Source organism: Netta rufina, assembly GCF_964035555.1.
Source record: "Netta rufina genome assembly, chromosome: 18".
Taxonomy (NCBI): domain Eukaryota; kingdom Metazoa; phylum Chordata; class Aves; order Anseriformes; family Anatidae; genus Netta; species Netta rufina.
In genome coordinates, this window is record NC_140142.1 from 10,047,105 (window position 1) to 10,062,739 (window position 15,635).

General features: G+C 49.8%; 1 protein-coding gene and 1 pseudogene across 2 annotated transcripts; both read right to left on the reverse strand.

Moving 5' to 3' along the window:
- Positions 1-4,111: 4,111 nt before the first annotated feature.
- LOC311216447 (olfactory receptor 14C36-like) lies at positions 4,112-5,058 on the reverse strand (annotated as a pseudogene). The gene has a single exon. The product of its transcript is annotated as an olfactory receptor 14C36-like (transcript).
- A 9,213-nt stretch (positions 5,059-14,271) lies between these two features.
- LOC311216448 (olfactory receptor 14C36-like) lies at positions 14,272-15,216 on the reverse strand (the record flags this gene model as incomplete). The annotated part of the gene is made up of 1 exon (XM_084297982.1): positions 14,272-15,216. One exon carries the CDS (start codon positions 15,214-15,216, stop codon positions 14,272-14,274), a length of 945 nt encoding a protein of 314 aa, XP_084154108.1.
- Positions 15,217-15,635: the final 419 nt, after the last annotated feature.

Here is a 15,635-nt window from a genome sequence, read left to right on the forward strand (position 1 = left end):
TACTCCTCTCATCCCAAGCCAAAAGACAGCATTCCACCAGCTACTAGGAAGAAAAGCAACTCTATCCTAACTGAAACCAGGACAGCCCCCTTTAGGTATTGGAAGGCTGCTAGAAGGTCTCCTCAGGGCCTTCCCTTCTGCAAGCTGGACAACCACAACTCTCTCAGCCTGCCTTCATAGGAAAGGACCTTGAGCCCTGTGATCATCTTTGTGGCCCTCCTCTGGACTCATTCTAATACTCCTGTTATATATGTTCATCTGATTCGTGTCAGTATGGAACAGTGCTAGGGCCTCATGGTATGATGAATGTGACCTTCTGTCTTACATACCTTTGTATAACCACAAGTCTAAGAAAAACAGAATGGTTAATGTATATAGTTCTTGTACCTTGCAAAGGAATTTGTGTCAGAAAATATTCCTCAAATCTATGAACCTGTTTGCTTTTGTTATTCCAAACTTCTATTTCTGACAGTTACAGCCTTTTTTTTTTTTTTGTCTTCTTCTAGATTGACTTAACACTGCTATAGGTGTGACTGTCCCTGTGAATGGCTGGTGAGGAATGTTTTAATTACTCGTGAAGTGTCAATAAGAAAGCTATTTGTGTTTGTATGAAGTCTTTGATGTCTGGGGGTTTCAGAACAACTGATAACAACTAGTGACTGTTATGGGATACTATGTAAGCCTCTGATATCTGGCCAGGTGGCCAAGAGATTAAGAAGAAGAAAAAAAAGAAGCTGAAAGACGGCTGGGAGACAAGACCTGCAGGGGATGCCGTAAACTTGACACGCTGCCAAGAAGTACAAAGGGGAAGGACAAGAAAAAAACTTGGAGAGGAAGACTATGAGCCTTCAGCATGAAAGACCCCTAGAGACCCCCAGAGGGGCCACCGGAGACTGATGCGCATGCTCCAGTAGGAGGAACTGGACCCCGGAAGGTAATTATAATAACCTATTTTTTAAAAAGTAGTAATGAATATGTATTAGTCTAGGAGCATAAAAATCAGCTACTTGATGTAACTGGTGTGCATCCTGGTGGAGCGGAGACTCCCGGTGCACCCAGCGCTGTTTGGTTACCTCTATTCTTTTAATAAATCCTATTTTTTATTTAATCTTACTTTGGGACTGAGTGAATTTGTAACACTCCCACTTCCTTCTTGTGCTGGGGCCCCCAGACCTAACAAAGTATTCTGGGTGGGGTCTCATGAGAAGAGAGTGGAGGGGGAGAACCCCTCCCCTGCCCTGCTGGCTATGCTTCTGTAGATGTAGCCCAGGATACGATTGGCTTCCTGGGCTGCAAGCACGCACTGCCAGCTCATGGTGAGCTCCACCAACACCCCCACATTCTTCTCCTCAGGGCTTCTTTCAATCTATTCTCTGCCCAGCCTGTATTTGTCCTTGGGATTACCCCAAGGACATGTGGGACCTTGAACTTTGCCTCGTTTAACTTCATGAGTTTTGCACAGGCCCACCTCTGAAGCATGTCAAGGTCCCTCTGGAAGGTTTCTTTTATCCCCATCATGTGAACTGCACCGCACAGCTTGGTGTCATCAGCAAACCTGAGGAGGGTGCACTCAATCCCGATGTCCATGTAACCAACAAATGTGTTAAACAGTGCTGGTCCCAATACTTAACCCTAAAGACTAACACTCTTTACTGATCACCAGTTCGATGTTGATACAATGACTGCAACTGTTTCAGTATGATCATCAAGCCAAATCCTTACCCAGCGAGTGGTCACAGAACCACAGAATCACAGAATCATCTAGGTTGGAAGAGACCTCCAAGATCACCTAGTCCACCTCTGACACTAACAAGTCCTTCACTAAATCATATCACTAAGTTCAACATCTAAACCTCTTTTGAAGACCTCCAGGGATGGTGACTCCACCACTTCTCTGGGCAGCCCGTTCCAATGCCTAACAACCCTTCTGGTAAAGATGTTCTTCTTAATATCCAAACTAAAACTCCCCTGGTGCAACTTTAGCCCATTCCCCCTCGTCCTGTCACCAGGCACGTGGGAGAACAGGCCAACCCCCACCTCACTACAGCCTCCTTTAAGGTACCTATAGAGAGCGATAAGGTTGCCCCTGAGCCTCCTTTTCTCCAGGCTGAACAAGCCCAGCTCCCTCAGCTGCTCCTCGTAAGACTTGTTCTCCAGATCCCTCACCAGCTTTGTTGACCTTCTCTGGACTCTCTCAAGAACCTCGATGTCGTTCTTGTAGCGAGGAGCCCAAAACTGAACACACTACTCAAGGTGCGGCCTCACCAGAGCCATGTACAGGGGGACAATCACTTCCCTAGACCTGCTGGCCACACTGCTTCTTATACAAGCCAGGATGCTGTTGGCCTTCTTGGCCACCTGAGCACACTGCTGGCTCATATTCAGCTGACTATCCACCAATACTCCCAGGTCCTTCTCTGCCAGGCAGCTTTCCAACCACTCATCTCCCAGCCTGTAGCTCTGCTTGGGGTTGTTGTGCCCTAGGTGCAGGACACAGCACTTGGCCTTGTGGAACTTCATACATTTGGCCTCAGCCCATTGGTGCAGCCTATCCAGATCCTCCTGCAGAGCCTTCCTACCCTCAAGCACATAGACATATGCACCTAACTTGGTGTCATCTGCAGACTTACTGAGGGTGCACTCAATCCCCTCATCCAGATCATCCATAAAGATCTTAAAGAGGACTTGGCCCAGTACTGAGCCCTGGGGGACGCCACTAGTGACCGGCCTCCAGCTGGATTTGACTCCATTTACCATGACTCTTTGGGTCTGGCTATCCAGCCAGTTTTTAACCCAATGAAGCGTACACTAGTCCAAGCCATAAGAAGCCAGTTTCTTGAGGAGAATGTTGTGGGAAATGGTGTCAAAAGCCTTGCTGAAGTCAAGGTAGACCACATCCACAGCCTTTCCCTCATCAGGTTCGTCAGTCAGGACCTGCCTTTCATAAACCCATGCTGGCTGGGCCTGATCACCTGGTTGCCCTGTAATTGTTGCATGATGACACTCAAGCTAATCTACCCCATGAGCTTCCCTAGCACTGAGGTCGAACTAACGGGTCTATAGTTCCACCCATCAAATCTGTGGTCCACCCATCAAATCCATGTCTCTCCAGTTTAGAGATGAGAATATCATGGGGGGCATTGTCAAATGCATTGTACAAGTTCCGGTAGATTATGTCAGTTGCTCTTCCCCTATCCACCAATGCTGTAACTTTATCATAGAAGGCCATCATTTGTCAGGCATGATAAGCCCTTAGTCAAGACATGCTGGCTGTCACCAATCACCTCCTCATTTTCTATGTGTATTATATTTCTTGGGGTGCTGCTAAGAATGACCATAAGTTCTTCAGAAGGGACAGGCAATGAAGGAGGGTCAGTGGTGTGGTGCCTGATATTAGAGAGTGTTTTGATATTGTAGAGCTCAGGGCTGGGCTCAGAGACTTTCTTCTCTGAGACTGCAGAGTAGCAGTTTCCCTGTGAATACCTGGGTTTACTTCTTTCCTTGTGACTGAGCACACAGTGGGAGATCTCTTACTTTCAGAGGGGCTGCAGTCAATGCTCATGCCATGCTCCACTGTCCCTGGAGGTATCCTGGGCTCTGCAGGTAGCTCCAGATTCCCCTCTTGAAGGACACCACCTACGGGCCACATGTGGGAATAGCCCTGGCTACATAATGCAGTGACCATGCGCTGCCTCTGCTGTGAGCAGACACCCACCCACAGGTGAGTCTCAACAATGAGCCATTCCATCCTGAACCAAAGCCGGAACAGACTCTTGTAGGGAGCAATTCTTTGGGCCTATTCTTGACACTGGCTTGGCTAGGAAATTCCAGCCTTCAGGCAGTGTACATGAGTTATCCTGTTTATTACCAAAAGTGTTATGAGAGCCTTCACTGACTCACAGTTACTTGTATATGTATAAAGCATTTATATGATACAGAGCAGTTTCAGTCATTCATTGTAGTGGGAGGAATCCAAACACTTATGTAAGAATGCAAGGAGCAAAAGCAGTCACGATGACAATAAAGAAAAAGCAATTTTATTAATAATGATAAAAACAAACAAAGAAGCAAAAAAAAAAAAAAAAAAGTGTTGGAATGAGATGCACAATTTTCACTTCTGGAGAGTGAAAAAAACTTTATGAGTACTGAAAAACATCCCCCAAATCAGTTTCCTAACAGCATCCTTCAGCTCCTTGTTCCTCATGCTGTAGATGAGGGGGTTCACTGTTGGAGGCACCACTGAGTACAGAACTGCCAGCAAAAGATGAAGGAATGAGGAGGAAATAGAGGGGGGTTTCAGATAAGCAAACATGATATTACTGATGAACAGGGAGACAATGGCCAGGTGAGGGAGGCACGTGGAAAAGGCTTTGTTCTGTCCCTGCTGTGAGGGGATCCTCAGCACAGCTTTGAAGATCTGCACATAGGACAGCAACAGAAAAGCAAAAAATGCACTACCTGAGCAAAAGCAAAAGATGAGGAAGGCAACTTCTCTGAGGTAGGCATCAGAGCAGGAGAGCCTGAGGATCTGGGGGATTTCACAGAAGAACTGGTCCAGGGCATTACCTTGGCAGAGGGGAAGGGAAAAGGTATTGGCAGTGTGCAGGACAGCATAGAGAAAAGTACTGCCCCAGGCAGCTGCTGCCATGTTGACACAAGTTCTGCTGGTCATTATTGTCCCGTAGTGCAGGGGTTTGCAGATGGCAACGTAGCGGTCATAAGCCATGATGATGAGAAGATAAAACTCTGCTGAGACAAATGCAACAAACATAAAGACCTGGGTAACACAGCCAAAGAAGGAAATGGCCCTGGTGTCCCATAGGGAATTGGCCATGGCTTTGGGGAGAGTGGTGGAGATGGAGCCTAGGTCAAGGAGGGCAAGGTTGAAGAGAAAGAAGTACATGGGGGTGTGGAGGCTACGGCTGTGAGGATGAGGCCGTTGCCCAGGAGGGCAGCCAGGTAGATGCCCAGGAAGAGCGCGAAGTGCAGGAGCTGCAGCTCACGTGTGTCTGCAAATGGCAGGAGGAGGAACTCTGTGGGGAAGCTGCTGTTGGACATTTGCTGACATTGGACATGGCTGTCTGTTGAAGAGAAGAAGGCAGGACAAAGTTAGAACAGACTTCTCCAAGGAACACCTATTGCAAGTCTTAGAATAGTCCCCCAGACCAGCCTTTCTCTTTGCAGGAGAACCTGTCTTCAGCTCTCTTGCTTGAGCTGTGGCTGGTGCTGGATGAGAATGGCACTGGGAGCAGGGGCTACTGTGGGCTCCAGAGGAGGTGTTCCTGTTATGAAGCAGGAGGGAAGCAGGAACATGGAGCAACCTCAAGTTCAGTCCACTTGTCAGATGAACGAGCCTTGCAAACAACTCATCTGACCACCGAGTTGTCCCAGATTCCCAGCTGCAACTCTGTAGTGTCTGGAGGAGGCTTGGACACTCAGCTCCTGCTGTTCTTGGCCAAAGTCTTCTTTCACCCTGCCCGTGCTCACAGACCCCATCCCACGCGGCTGTGCTCAGCGCTGCCCTGCAGCACTCTGCCACCAACAGGGCCCTGCCAAGGGGCACCTCCGTGGCTGCAGGAGCTATGGGGCAGCTGACAGAGAGCTCGGCATGGCCAGCCAGGGCTGGGTGTTCTGGGCTGACTGGGGGCACCTGCCTTAGGGCACTCCAAGGGGCTTCTGCCAGACTTCCTCACCTCACAGTGCAACCCAGCAGGAATCTCAAAGCCTACTCCATTGCCCACTTCCCTCCCAGGAACAAGGCCCAGCAGGAGACCCTTCCAGGACCTGCAGCTACATGGCCCTGCAGCCAGAGCCTTACCTTGTCAAGGGCTGTGCAGATTTCTCCTGCAGTCAGCTCTCAGCATCCTCCCAATCCACTCCCAACTGCCTCCAAGCCCTCTCTCCTTCTATCCTCTCCCTGTGCCACCTGTGGTCAGAGCCCCCAGCCCTGCTGTGTTGTGCAGAGGAACTGCTTCTGGGCAGAGCTGTCTCTCTGAACCAGGAACCTCTTGCCAAGAGCCCTCCCTGTCCCAGGAGCCCAGCCCAGATCAACAGCACAGGCCCAGCCCAAGTCATTGTAATCACCCCTCTGGGGGCTTTGGTGATGAGCCCATGAACCTCAGGCACTCAGAGACAATCGAAGAAATCTCTCAAGAAGTCCAAGTCAGATGCAAGTTTCCTGGAGTGTCCCCCGAGGGCCAGCACTGACACAGGCTTCCTTGGAGCTCGTTAGAGCAGAATATTGAAGGCAGCGAGGACAAGCAGACAGAGGGAAAGTGAAGGTGACACTCGTGTAGGAAAACTGCATGTGGTTCACCAAGCAGAAGGGCTCATATTAATGAATGAATTTTGAGGAATCAAGTAAGGGGCAGTGTTGACAACACTGGACAAGCTCAGCAGTGATGAAACGAGAGCTGGCTTCAGCATAAAGCAATCCAACATCATACACCACGTGTGCTGCCCTGAAGTAATGTGATGACAGTTGGAGACCAAAGTCATGGTCTGACTGAACCCATTAGATGTTTTATAGGGATGGCTTTCCCATAATATAACCAGACCCATCAGTGACCAGTACATGCTGCTTCCCATTTTCTGGGAGTTTATTAGACAATGACATCTCTTCAATATGTGTCACCTCCTCCTGTAGCAATATTTCCAAGTCGCTGTTCTTTGGTCAGTCCTTAGTCGCTTCCAAAATTTCAAGACTGGGGTTTCCTATTGGAGCCTGCTGTGAAATCAGTGCGACCCACTTGCTCCATGGAGCATCAGGCACATGATGCGTAGAGGAGACATTCCCTTGAAACATCCAGCCCAAAAGAGGCAAGTCGGTGCCCAGAGGAGCTGTGTGTCAACACAAACCACTTCCAAAGCAGCTCAAACCCCTTTGTATGCTACCAATATCACTTTCCCAGTTGAAGTAGGTCTTAGGTACTTACTAACCCTGACTCCTCAATCCTAGGGGTCAACCTCCCACCTCCCTTGGTACTTTCTGCCAGAGATTCCAGGTGGTGTGATTCTGGACCCCAGCCAGCCCTTCATGGGGCTCTGCCACCTGCCTCACCCCAGCTCTCTCCAGCGCCTTCCTTGATGCTCTCTGATGCACAACAGGATCTCCCAGTGTGTGCCAGCCAGCACATCTGCTGAGGGCCAGTGTGGCTGCTACAGGGGCAGGGAACTCAGCATGGCCCTTACAGCCCTCCTGCCCTGGGCCTGCCTCTCCCCTTGGCTTCAGCCCCGGCCTTGTCTCTGCTGGCAGGAGCGCTCTTGGCATGTGCTCCGTAGCCTCCCCTTACCTCCAGACAGCTGCTGCCCACTCAGGATGCTGGCACAAATGTGTTTTCACAAGCAGCACCACCCCATGGGCTGCTTCTCCTGGCCTCCCCCACTGCACTGTCTTGACTCCTTGTCTCTGCTGGGCCCCATCTCCTGCACTGAATTGGACACCATCTCCTGCATCCCTTGGCTGTCAGCTCCCTCTCCCCTGCCCTGTAGTATGACAGTGCCATGGTGAGATGTGTTTCCAGTGGGCTGTCCACCAGACACAGTAATGAACACTATGAGCAGGACTAGAGGGGTCCTGCTTCCAGCCAGGGGAAGGCGGGGAGGAAAGGGACAATCGGGTTTACTGGACTGTGTATATTTAATGGCCTGGCACATCAGACCCACAGATGTATCAGGCTCTACTGGACGCCGGTGCACAGTGTACCTTAATGCCATCAAGCTATAAAGAGGTAGAACCCACCTGTATTTCTGAAGTGACAGGTGTGTCCCAAGAGTTAACTGTCTTGGAGGCTGAAGTGAGTCGAACTGGGAAGGAATGGCAAAAGCTCCCCATTGGGATTGGCCCAGAGGCTATGTGCATCCAAGACATAGTCTTCTTCAGGAATGGGTACTTCAAAGTTCCAAAAGAGCACGGGTGGGGCTTTGGCATAGCAGCCTTGGAGATGGAGGACATTAAAGAGTTGTCTACCTTGCTTGACCTTCCACAGAATCCTTCTGTTGTGGGTTTGCTGAGGGTTGAAGAACAGCAGGTGCCACTGGCTACCATGGTGGTGCACCTGAGGCAGCGTCACGCCATCAGAGACTCCCTGATTGCCATCCACGAGCTGGTTCATCGGCTGGAGAGCCAATGTGTAGATGTAGAACTTAGTAGCGTGGTTTAGTGATGGACTTGTCAGTACTAAGGTAAAGTTGCATGACTTGGGTTACACGTCCATTGAGGCACAATGCAGTTCTTTTGCCTTCTGCATCTATAGCACAGGAAGCATGACTTTGCTCTACTCTATTGACTGGGCAGGTCTTTTCACCTTACTCAATTTAGTTTTCTGTGGCTGGAAGGGGACAATTTCCCAAAAGCAGCCAAGCTCATGGGTACAGCAACAGCCACTTGAAGATATATTTTCTGTGGAAAACTCATCCTGAGTTTTCCACAGAAGACCCAAGAGAGACCATGGATGTCCAGGTATCTACAAAGATTCAGGCTGAATTTCTCAGATTCCAATGGTCATTTCAATTTTATTTATTTCATTTCATTTCATTTCATTTATTTATTTATTTTCCCAAGGAATCCCTGACTTGTCTTAGAAAGGTATTCACGTGCTGGGCTGGGCTGCAGCTACAGGGACAAAGACCACTGCTGGCAGTGGAGGTATCGGACCTTCAGACACTGCTTATCCTCCCAATGCAGGTCTCTAAAGAAATCACCCTGGATGAATACCAATAGGAGAATGATGCTCAAAACTGAAAAGCAGCAAAATTCAGCCTTTAAAGCAATAAAAGATTTGTATTAGGTGCTTTTTGAAATCTTCTTCCTTAATTACATCATGCAAGTTCTGCAATTAGCTGCACAAGGTGTGAAGGCTTGCAGAAAACTATGGAAGAGCTGTTAGAAGTTTCTTCATTTTAATGAGTTCCATGGTGTATTATGGTGCTGAGTCTATGAAGCTCAGGTACTGAGAGAAGAGTGATGTAACCGCTTGAGCAAGTAAAGTCAGAAGGAAAAGTTGAAGTGACTTGGAGTATTAATGGGCCCCACTGAGGGCTGTTACCAAGAGATTCTCCTCAGGGACTTGTTAGGGCAGATAATTGGAGACCATGATTGCAGACAGGCAAAGCACTGTGCTGAGAAATGTCTTGGTTGGTTTTGGTGAAGCAGAAGAGCCAAGGCCTGATTCCAGCCACTGGGAGGGGAGATCCTGCACTCCCACATCCGTCTCAAGGCTCTTCCTGGGGTCTGTGGGATGTTCTAAGCAGTGTGATGCCATGAGAAGAACAGTGGTATGACACCTCCCTGCCTCTGCAAGGGTTGCAAAGAAGCAAGGAGGCCTCACTGCAATGACTACATCTCATCACCTCATAAGCTCTAGATAAGGGACAAAAACGTCAGGGCTTTTGGGGCCTTCCATTCTTGCCAGCAACCTCCACCTTCTCCTCTGCAGGCTTTCCTATGCTGTCCCACACTTTGTCCTATTTCCTGGAAGCCTACAGACACCCATCTCTGTTCTTCACATTGCTCTCACCCTGGCATTTCCATCATTTCACCAATGTCTAATCAACCTTCACCAGCTGTTCCTTGAAAAACAAAGCCAGGGTTTGATTACGGACACTCTTTGGGTGACCTCTGGCACCACAGCAGTATACTTTGAGAGACATTTTTTCCTCTTTGTGGCCAGTGCCAACCTTCCAAGGTGCAATTTCTGGCAGTTTTCCTCTCCTGCTCTTTCCTACCACCAAAGAAAGTTCCACCTGGGTGGAAAGAAGTCCTAAAGTAGGCATCCCAATCCACTGGCGTTCTTGTGGCCTGTCAGCCAACCAGATAGAGGTCACCTCACCAGCGTCTTCCAAACCACGGTCCTTTTGCTGGCCTTGCAGCTTCTTGTTTAGACACACCCAAGCCTTGAGTCTCCTGCTGTCCAGTCCTGGACTCAAACAGAAGGGACAGGACAACCCATATGTGGGCCTTCTTTCTGTCTGGGTCCTCCTGGGTATGTAGGCAGAGGGGATCCCAAAGTCAGCATGCCAACCAAGCCTTGTGCCTGCTGCTGTCCAGTCATGGACTCAAGCAGAAGGGACAGGACAACCCATATCTGGGCCTTCTTCTGTCTGGTTCCTTCTTGTTATGTAGGCAGAGGGGATCCCACAGTCAGCGTGCCAACCAGGTGCCTTCTGCTGGCCTACCAGGACCACTGGCAGATGTCAGCTGAAAAGTACAGATCCCAGGTAGAAGTGTGGCCTGTCAACTACTTCAGACAGAAGTGACCTCACAGTCCCTTTCTGTGACATGTTCTTATTGCTGCCCTATCAACTGCAGAGACAGAAGTGACCTCACAGTCACTGCCACAGTCACATTCCTCCTGCTGGGGCAGGAGATCCTGAGGCAGAGCTGAGCTCATCAGAGCATTCCCACCCATCTCCTCCTTGTGGCCCACAAGCTGATAAGGTCCATGGTCCCTCGCATTCATCTTTGAATGCCATGTGACTGCATGTGGTGGATTTATGTGGCAAGGTTTTGGTAGTGGGGGGCCATTGGGGTGGCTTCTGTGAGAAGAATCCAGAAGCTGTCCCATGTTAGATAAGGGCCTTGCTGCTGGCCAGGTCTGGGCCGATAAGTGACATTGTTTGTGCCTCTGTGAGAGCATATTTAAGACAGGGAAAAAAAAAAAAAATACAGAACAGCAGCTGGGAGAGAGAGAGGAGTGCGAAACTGCCCTACAGGCACCAAGATCAGTGAAGAAGGAGGGGGAGAGGTGCTCCATGTCCTGGAGCAAAAGTCCCCTGTGGCCTGTGGTGAGGACCATCGTGAAGCAGGCTGTCCCCCTACAATCCATGGAGTACCACGGTGGAGCAGGTGGACCTGCAGTGATGGAGGCTGTGGCCTGTGGAGGACCCTCTCCAGAGCAGATTCTGGGCCAGACCTGTAGGCCTTGGAGAGGAGCCCACGCAGGAGCAGGTGACCTGGCAGGAGCTGCTCCCCATGGGGGACCCAAGCTGCCCCTGCACAGCCCCTGAGAGGCCCAGCCCCAGTTCCTGCCCCCCAGTTTTTGCTCCAGAAGGACTCCCCTAGGTCCTGTGTCACTTGTCCCACCCGGGTGCCTTGGCTACCCCAGGACATCCTGGAGGTAGTGACCACCTCTGACTGGAAAACTGAAACCAGCCATGAAAGTAGATTGAGGAAACAGTTGAAACCTGTACAGAAAAGGACTCGATGTAACAGCTGAAAGAGCTTGCCAGCACCACCAGCTTTTTTTCTATGAATGTTCATTATTTATTTTCCCAGTTTTCTATTGACAGCACCATGGACAAGTGCAATAAAAAAATCATGCTTTCTTGATGAATAGTTTTATGCACACACTTACCAAAATACATTTCCCAACATTGCTAATGTTTTTTTTTTCTTTTTCTTTTTTTTTTTTTTTTCCCTCCCCTTATTCTGTCTTTGAAGAGCACTCCAAGGGAAAGAGTTATTGAATTAAAGAATTAAATTAAATTAAATTGAATTCATTTTCAAGTCCCCAGAAATCTTGCTGATCCAAATGCTTGACAGCCCAGTCCAGAAAGGCAGGGTAGTGTGAAATAGCAGAGAGTGGCATCTGCAATGAACCTGTAAAGGGGTGAGAAAAAATCTCGCAGGGACACTGGGGGTTGTTTCTGGAGGCACAAAGAGCAATGCCAGGGCTGTGTGAGGTGCTTATGTCTGAACTGGTTCCTCATACACATGGGGCTGTTGAGAGACATGAGTCACAGAATCACAGAGTCATCTAGTTTGGGAGAGACCTCCAAGATCACCTAGTCCAACCTCTGACCTAGCACTGACAAGTCCTCCACTAAACCATATCCCTAAGCTCTACATCTAAACATCTTTCAAAGACCTCAAGGGATAGTGACTCAACCACTTCCTTGGCAGCCCATTCCAATGCCTAACAAACCTTTCAGTAAAGAAGTTCTTCCTAATATCCAAACTAAACCTCCCCTGGTGCAACTCTAGCCCATTCCCCCTCGTCCTGTCACCAGGCACATGGGAGAATAGACCAACCCCCACCTCACTACAGTCTCCTTTAAGGTATCTGTAGAGAGTGATAAGGTCACCCCTGAGCCTCCTTTTCTCCAGGCTAAACAACCCAAGCTCCCTCGGCCACTCCTCATAAGACTTGTTCTCCAGGCCCCTCACCAGCTTCATCGCCCTTCTCTGGACTTGCTTGAGCACATAAATGTCCTTCTTGTAGTGAGGGGCCCAAAACTGAACACAGTACTCGAGGTGCGGCCTCACCAGAGCCGAGTACAGGAGGACAATCACTACCCTAGACCTGCTGGCCACATTGCTTCTTATAGAAGCCAGGATGCTGTTGGCCTTCCTGGCCACTTGAGCACACTGCTGGCTCATATTCAGCCAACTATCCACCAATACTCCCAGGTCCTTCTCCACCTGGCATCTTTCCAACCATTCATCTCCCAGCCTGTAGCGTTGCTTGGGGTTGTTGTGCCCCAGGTGCAGGACCCAGCACTTGGTCTTGTTGAACTTCATTCAGCTGACCTCAGCCCATCAGTGCAGCCTATCCAGATCCTCCTGCAGAGCCCTCCTACCCTCGAGCAGATAGACATACGCACCTAACTTGGTGTGGTCTGCAAACTTACTCAGGGTTCACTCAATCCCCTCATCCAGATCATCCATAAAGATATTAAAGAGAATTGGCCCCAGTCCCTGGGGGACTCCTCTAGTGACTGGCCTCCAACTGGATTTAACTCAATTCACCACAACTCTTTGGGCCCAGCTATCCAGCCAGTTTCTAACCCAACAAAGCGTACATGAGACCAAGCCATGAGCAGTGAGTTTCTCGAGGAGAATGCTGTGGGAAACAGTGTTGAAAGCCTTACTGAAGTCAAGATAGACCACAGCCACAGTCCACAGCCTCATCCACTAAGTGTGTCACTGTCATAGAATGAGAACAGGTGTGTTAAGCAGGACCTGCCTTTCATAAACCCATGCTGGCAGGGCATGATTGCCTGGATGCCCTGCAAGTGCTGTGTGATGGCACGAGCTTCCTTGAGCTTCCCCAGTACCGAGTTCAGACTGACAGGCTTGTCGTTCCAAGATCCTCCTTCCAGCCATTTTGTAGGTGGGCATCTCATTTGCTAGTCGCCAGTTGACCGGGACCTCCCCTGATAGCCAGGACTGCTGATAAATGATGGATAGTGGCTTGGCCAGCTCTTCTGCCAGTTCTCTCAGCACCCTTGGGTGGATCCCTTTCGGCCCCATCAATTTGCGTACATGTAAGTGCTGTAGTAGTTTGCCAACCATTTCCTTGTGGATTATGAGGGCCACATTCTGCTGCCTATCCCCTCCCACCAGCTCAGGGTACTTGGTATCCAGAGAACAACTGGTCTTGCCACTAAATATTGAGGCAAAGAAGGCATTAAGCACCTCATCTTTTCCTCATCTCTTGTCACTAAGTTTCCCCCCACATCCAGCAAAGGATGGAGATTCTCCTTAGTCCTTCTTCTCATGTTTATGTATTTATAAAAACATTTTCTGTTATTCTTAACAGCAGTAGCCAGATTAAGCTCCAGGTGAGCTTTGACCTTTCTAATTTTGTCCTTGCACAGCCTCACAACATCCTTATAGTCTTCCTGAGTGGCCCACCCTCTTTTCCAAATGTCATACAGTCCCTGACTTGCACACCACGTGCAGTGCACTGCAGTGCTTGCAATGTCCCTCTTGGTCCTGTAGCCACTGCCAGAGGCTGGAAGGCACCTCAGCCCTGCATTGCTTTCTCCTGCTCTGCCCTCCTCTGAGATGCCCCAAGGCATGAGGAATGGGCACAGGGACCTCGGTTCAAGGAATCACATCCCAGGACTGCACTCAGGTGGCTTCCCAGGAGATGTTACTTGGCCTCGTGACACTATCTTGCCCCACTGGCCTTCATGAAATATATGGGAATAACTGATGGCCTTTGTGCTCCTTTGTGTTCATCTTTCCTGTGTGCATACAATGTGGCTGCTGGCACCAGTAGCAAAGGGTTTTTCTCCCCATATCTCCACTGCACACAAACAGGGAGTTGCTCTTCTCCTGAGACATACAATCTCCCAGGGGACAATTTGCAGCTGAGTGCATCTGTGCTGGCCTGGACAGACAGAGCTGCACCCCTTCACCATGCAACTCCCATTCCATACAGCCCTGAGACGGTGCTGCTCTGCAGACTATTAAAAATGTCCAGAAAGACACCAGAATTCATCTTGTGCCTGAAATGCTTTACATTATCACTCTTATGCAGAAGATTAAGGGAAATTTCTTGTTTCTGAAACACAACAATGCACCAGTTTCCTCAAGGCATCCTTGAGCTCCTGGTTCCTCATGCTGTAGATGAGGGGGTTCACTACTGGAGGCACCACCGAGTACAGAAATGACACCAACAAGTCCAGGTATGCGGAAGAGATCGAGGAGGGCTTCAGGTGGGCAAACATGACAGTGCTGAGAAACAGGGAGACCACGGCCAGGTGAGGGAGGCATGTGGAAAAGGCTTTGTGCCGGCCCTGCTCAGAGGGCATCCTCAGCACGGCCCTGAAGATCTGCACATAGGACACCACAATGAAGACAAAACATACAATGGTTAAACAGGCACTAAAGATGAGAAGCTGACCTTCCCTGAGATAGGCGTGAGAGCAGGAGAGCTTGAAGATCTGGGGGATTTCACAGAAGAACTGGTCCACAGCATTGCCTTGGCAGAGGGGGAGGGAAAATGTAGTGGCCGTGTGCAGGACAGCATAGAGAAAGCCACTGCCCCAGGCAGCTGCTGCCATCTGGGCACAAGCTCTGCTGCCCAGGAGGTTCCCATAGTGCAGGGGTTTGCAGATGGCAACGTAGCGGTCGTAGGCCATGATGGTGAGAAGATAAAACTCTGCTGAAAAAAAAAGAAAAATAAAAAAAAACTGAGCAGCACAACCTGTGTAGGAAATGGCTGTGGTATCCCATAGGGAGTTGGCCTTGGCTTTGGGAATGGTGGTAGTAATAGTGCCCAGGTCAAGGAGGGCGAGGTTGAGGAGGAAGAAGTACATGGGGGTGTGGAGGCGGTGGTCACAGGCTACAGCAGTGAGGATGAGGCCATTGCCCAGGAGGGCAGCCAGGTAGATGCCCAGGAAGAACCCGAAGTGCAGGAGCTGCAGCTCGTGCGTGTCTGTGAATGGCAGCAGGAGGAACTCATTGGGGAAACTGCTGTTGGGCATTCTCTGACTTTGGACAAGGCTGTCTGCTGAAGAGGAGAAAGCAAAACAAAGTTAGAACAGACTTCTCTGAGGAAAACCTAATGCAAGTCATATAGCACCCCCAAACAGAGCCTCTCTCTTAGCACGAGAACTGTTCTGCAGCTCTCCTGCTCAAGCTGCAGCTGGTGTTGGCTGAGGGAGGCACTGGGAGCAGGGGCTGCTTCAGGCTCTAGAGGAGTCCTTCCTGCAGGATCTGCAGCTCGCGTGTGTCTGCGAATGGCAAGAGGAGGAACACATTGGGGAAGCTGCTGTTGGACATTTGCTGTCCTCTCAGGAGGCCACCCCAGCCCAAACCCTCTCCAGCTCTCCACACCTCCTTTCCTCTCCCCAGCACAGCCCAGTCCAGACCAGCAGAACAGCCCATGCTGGGATGGCACACA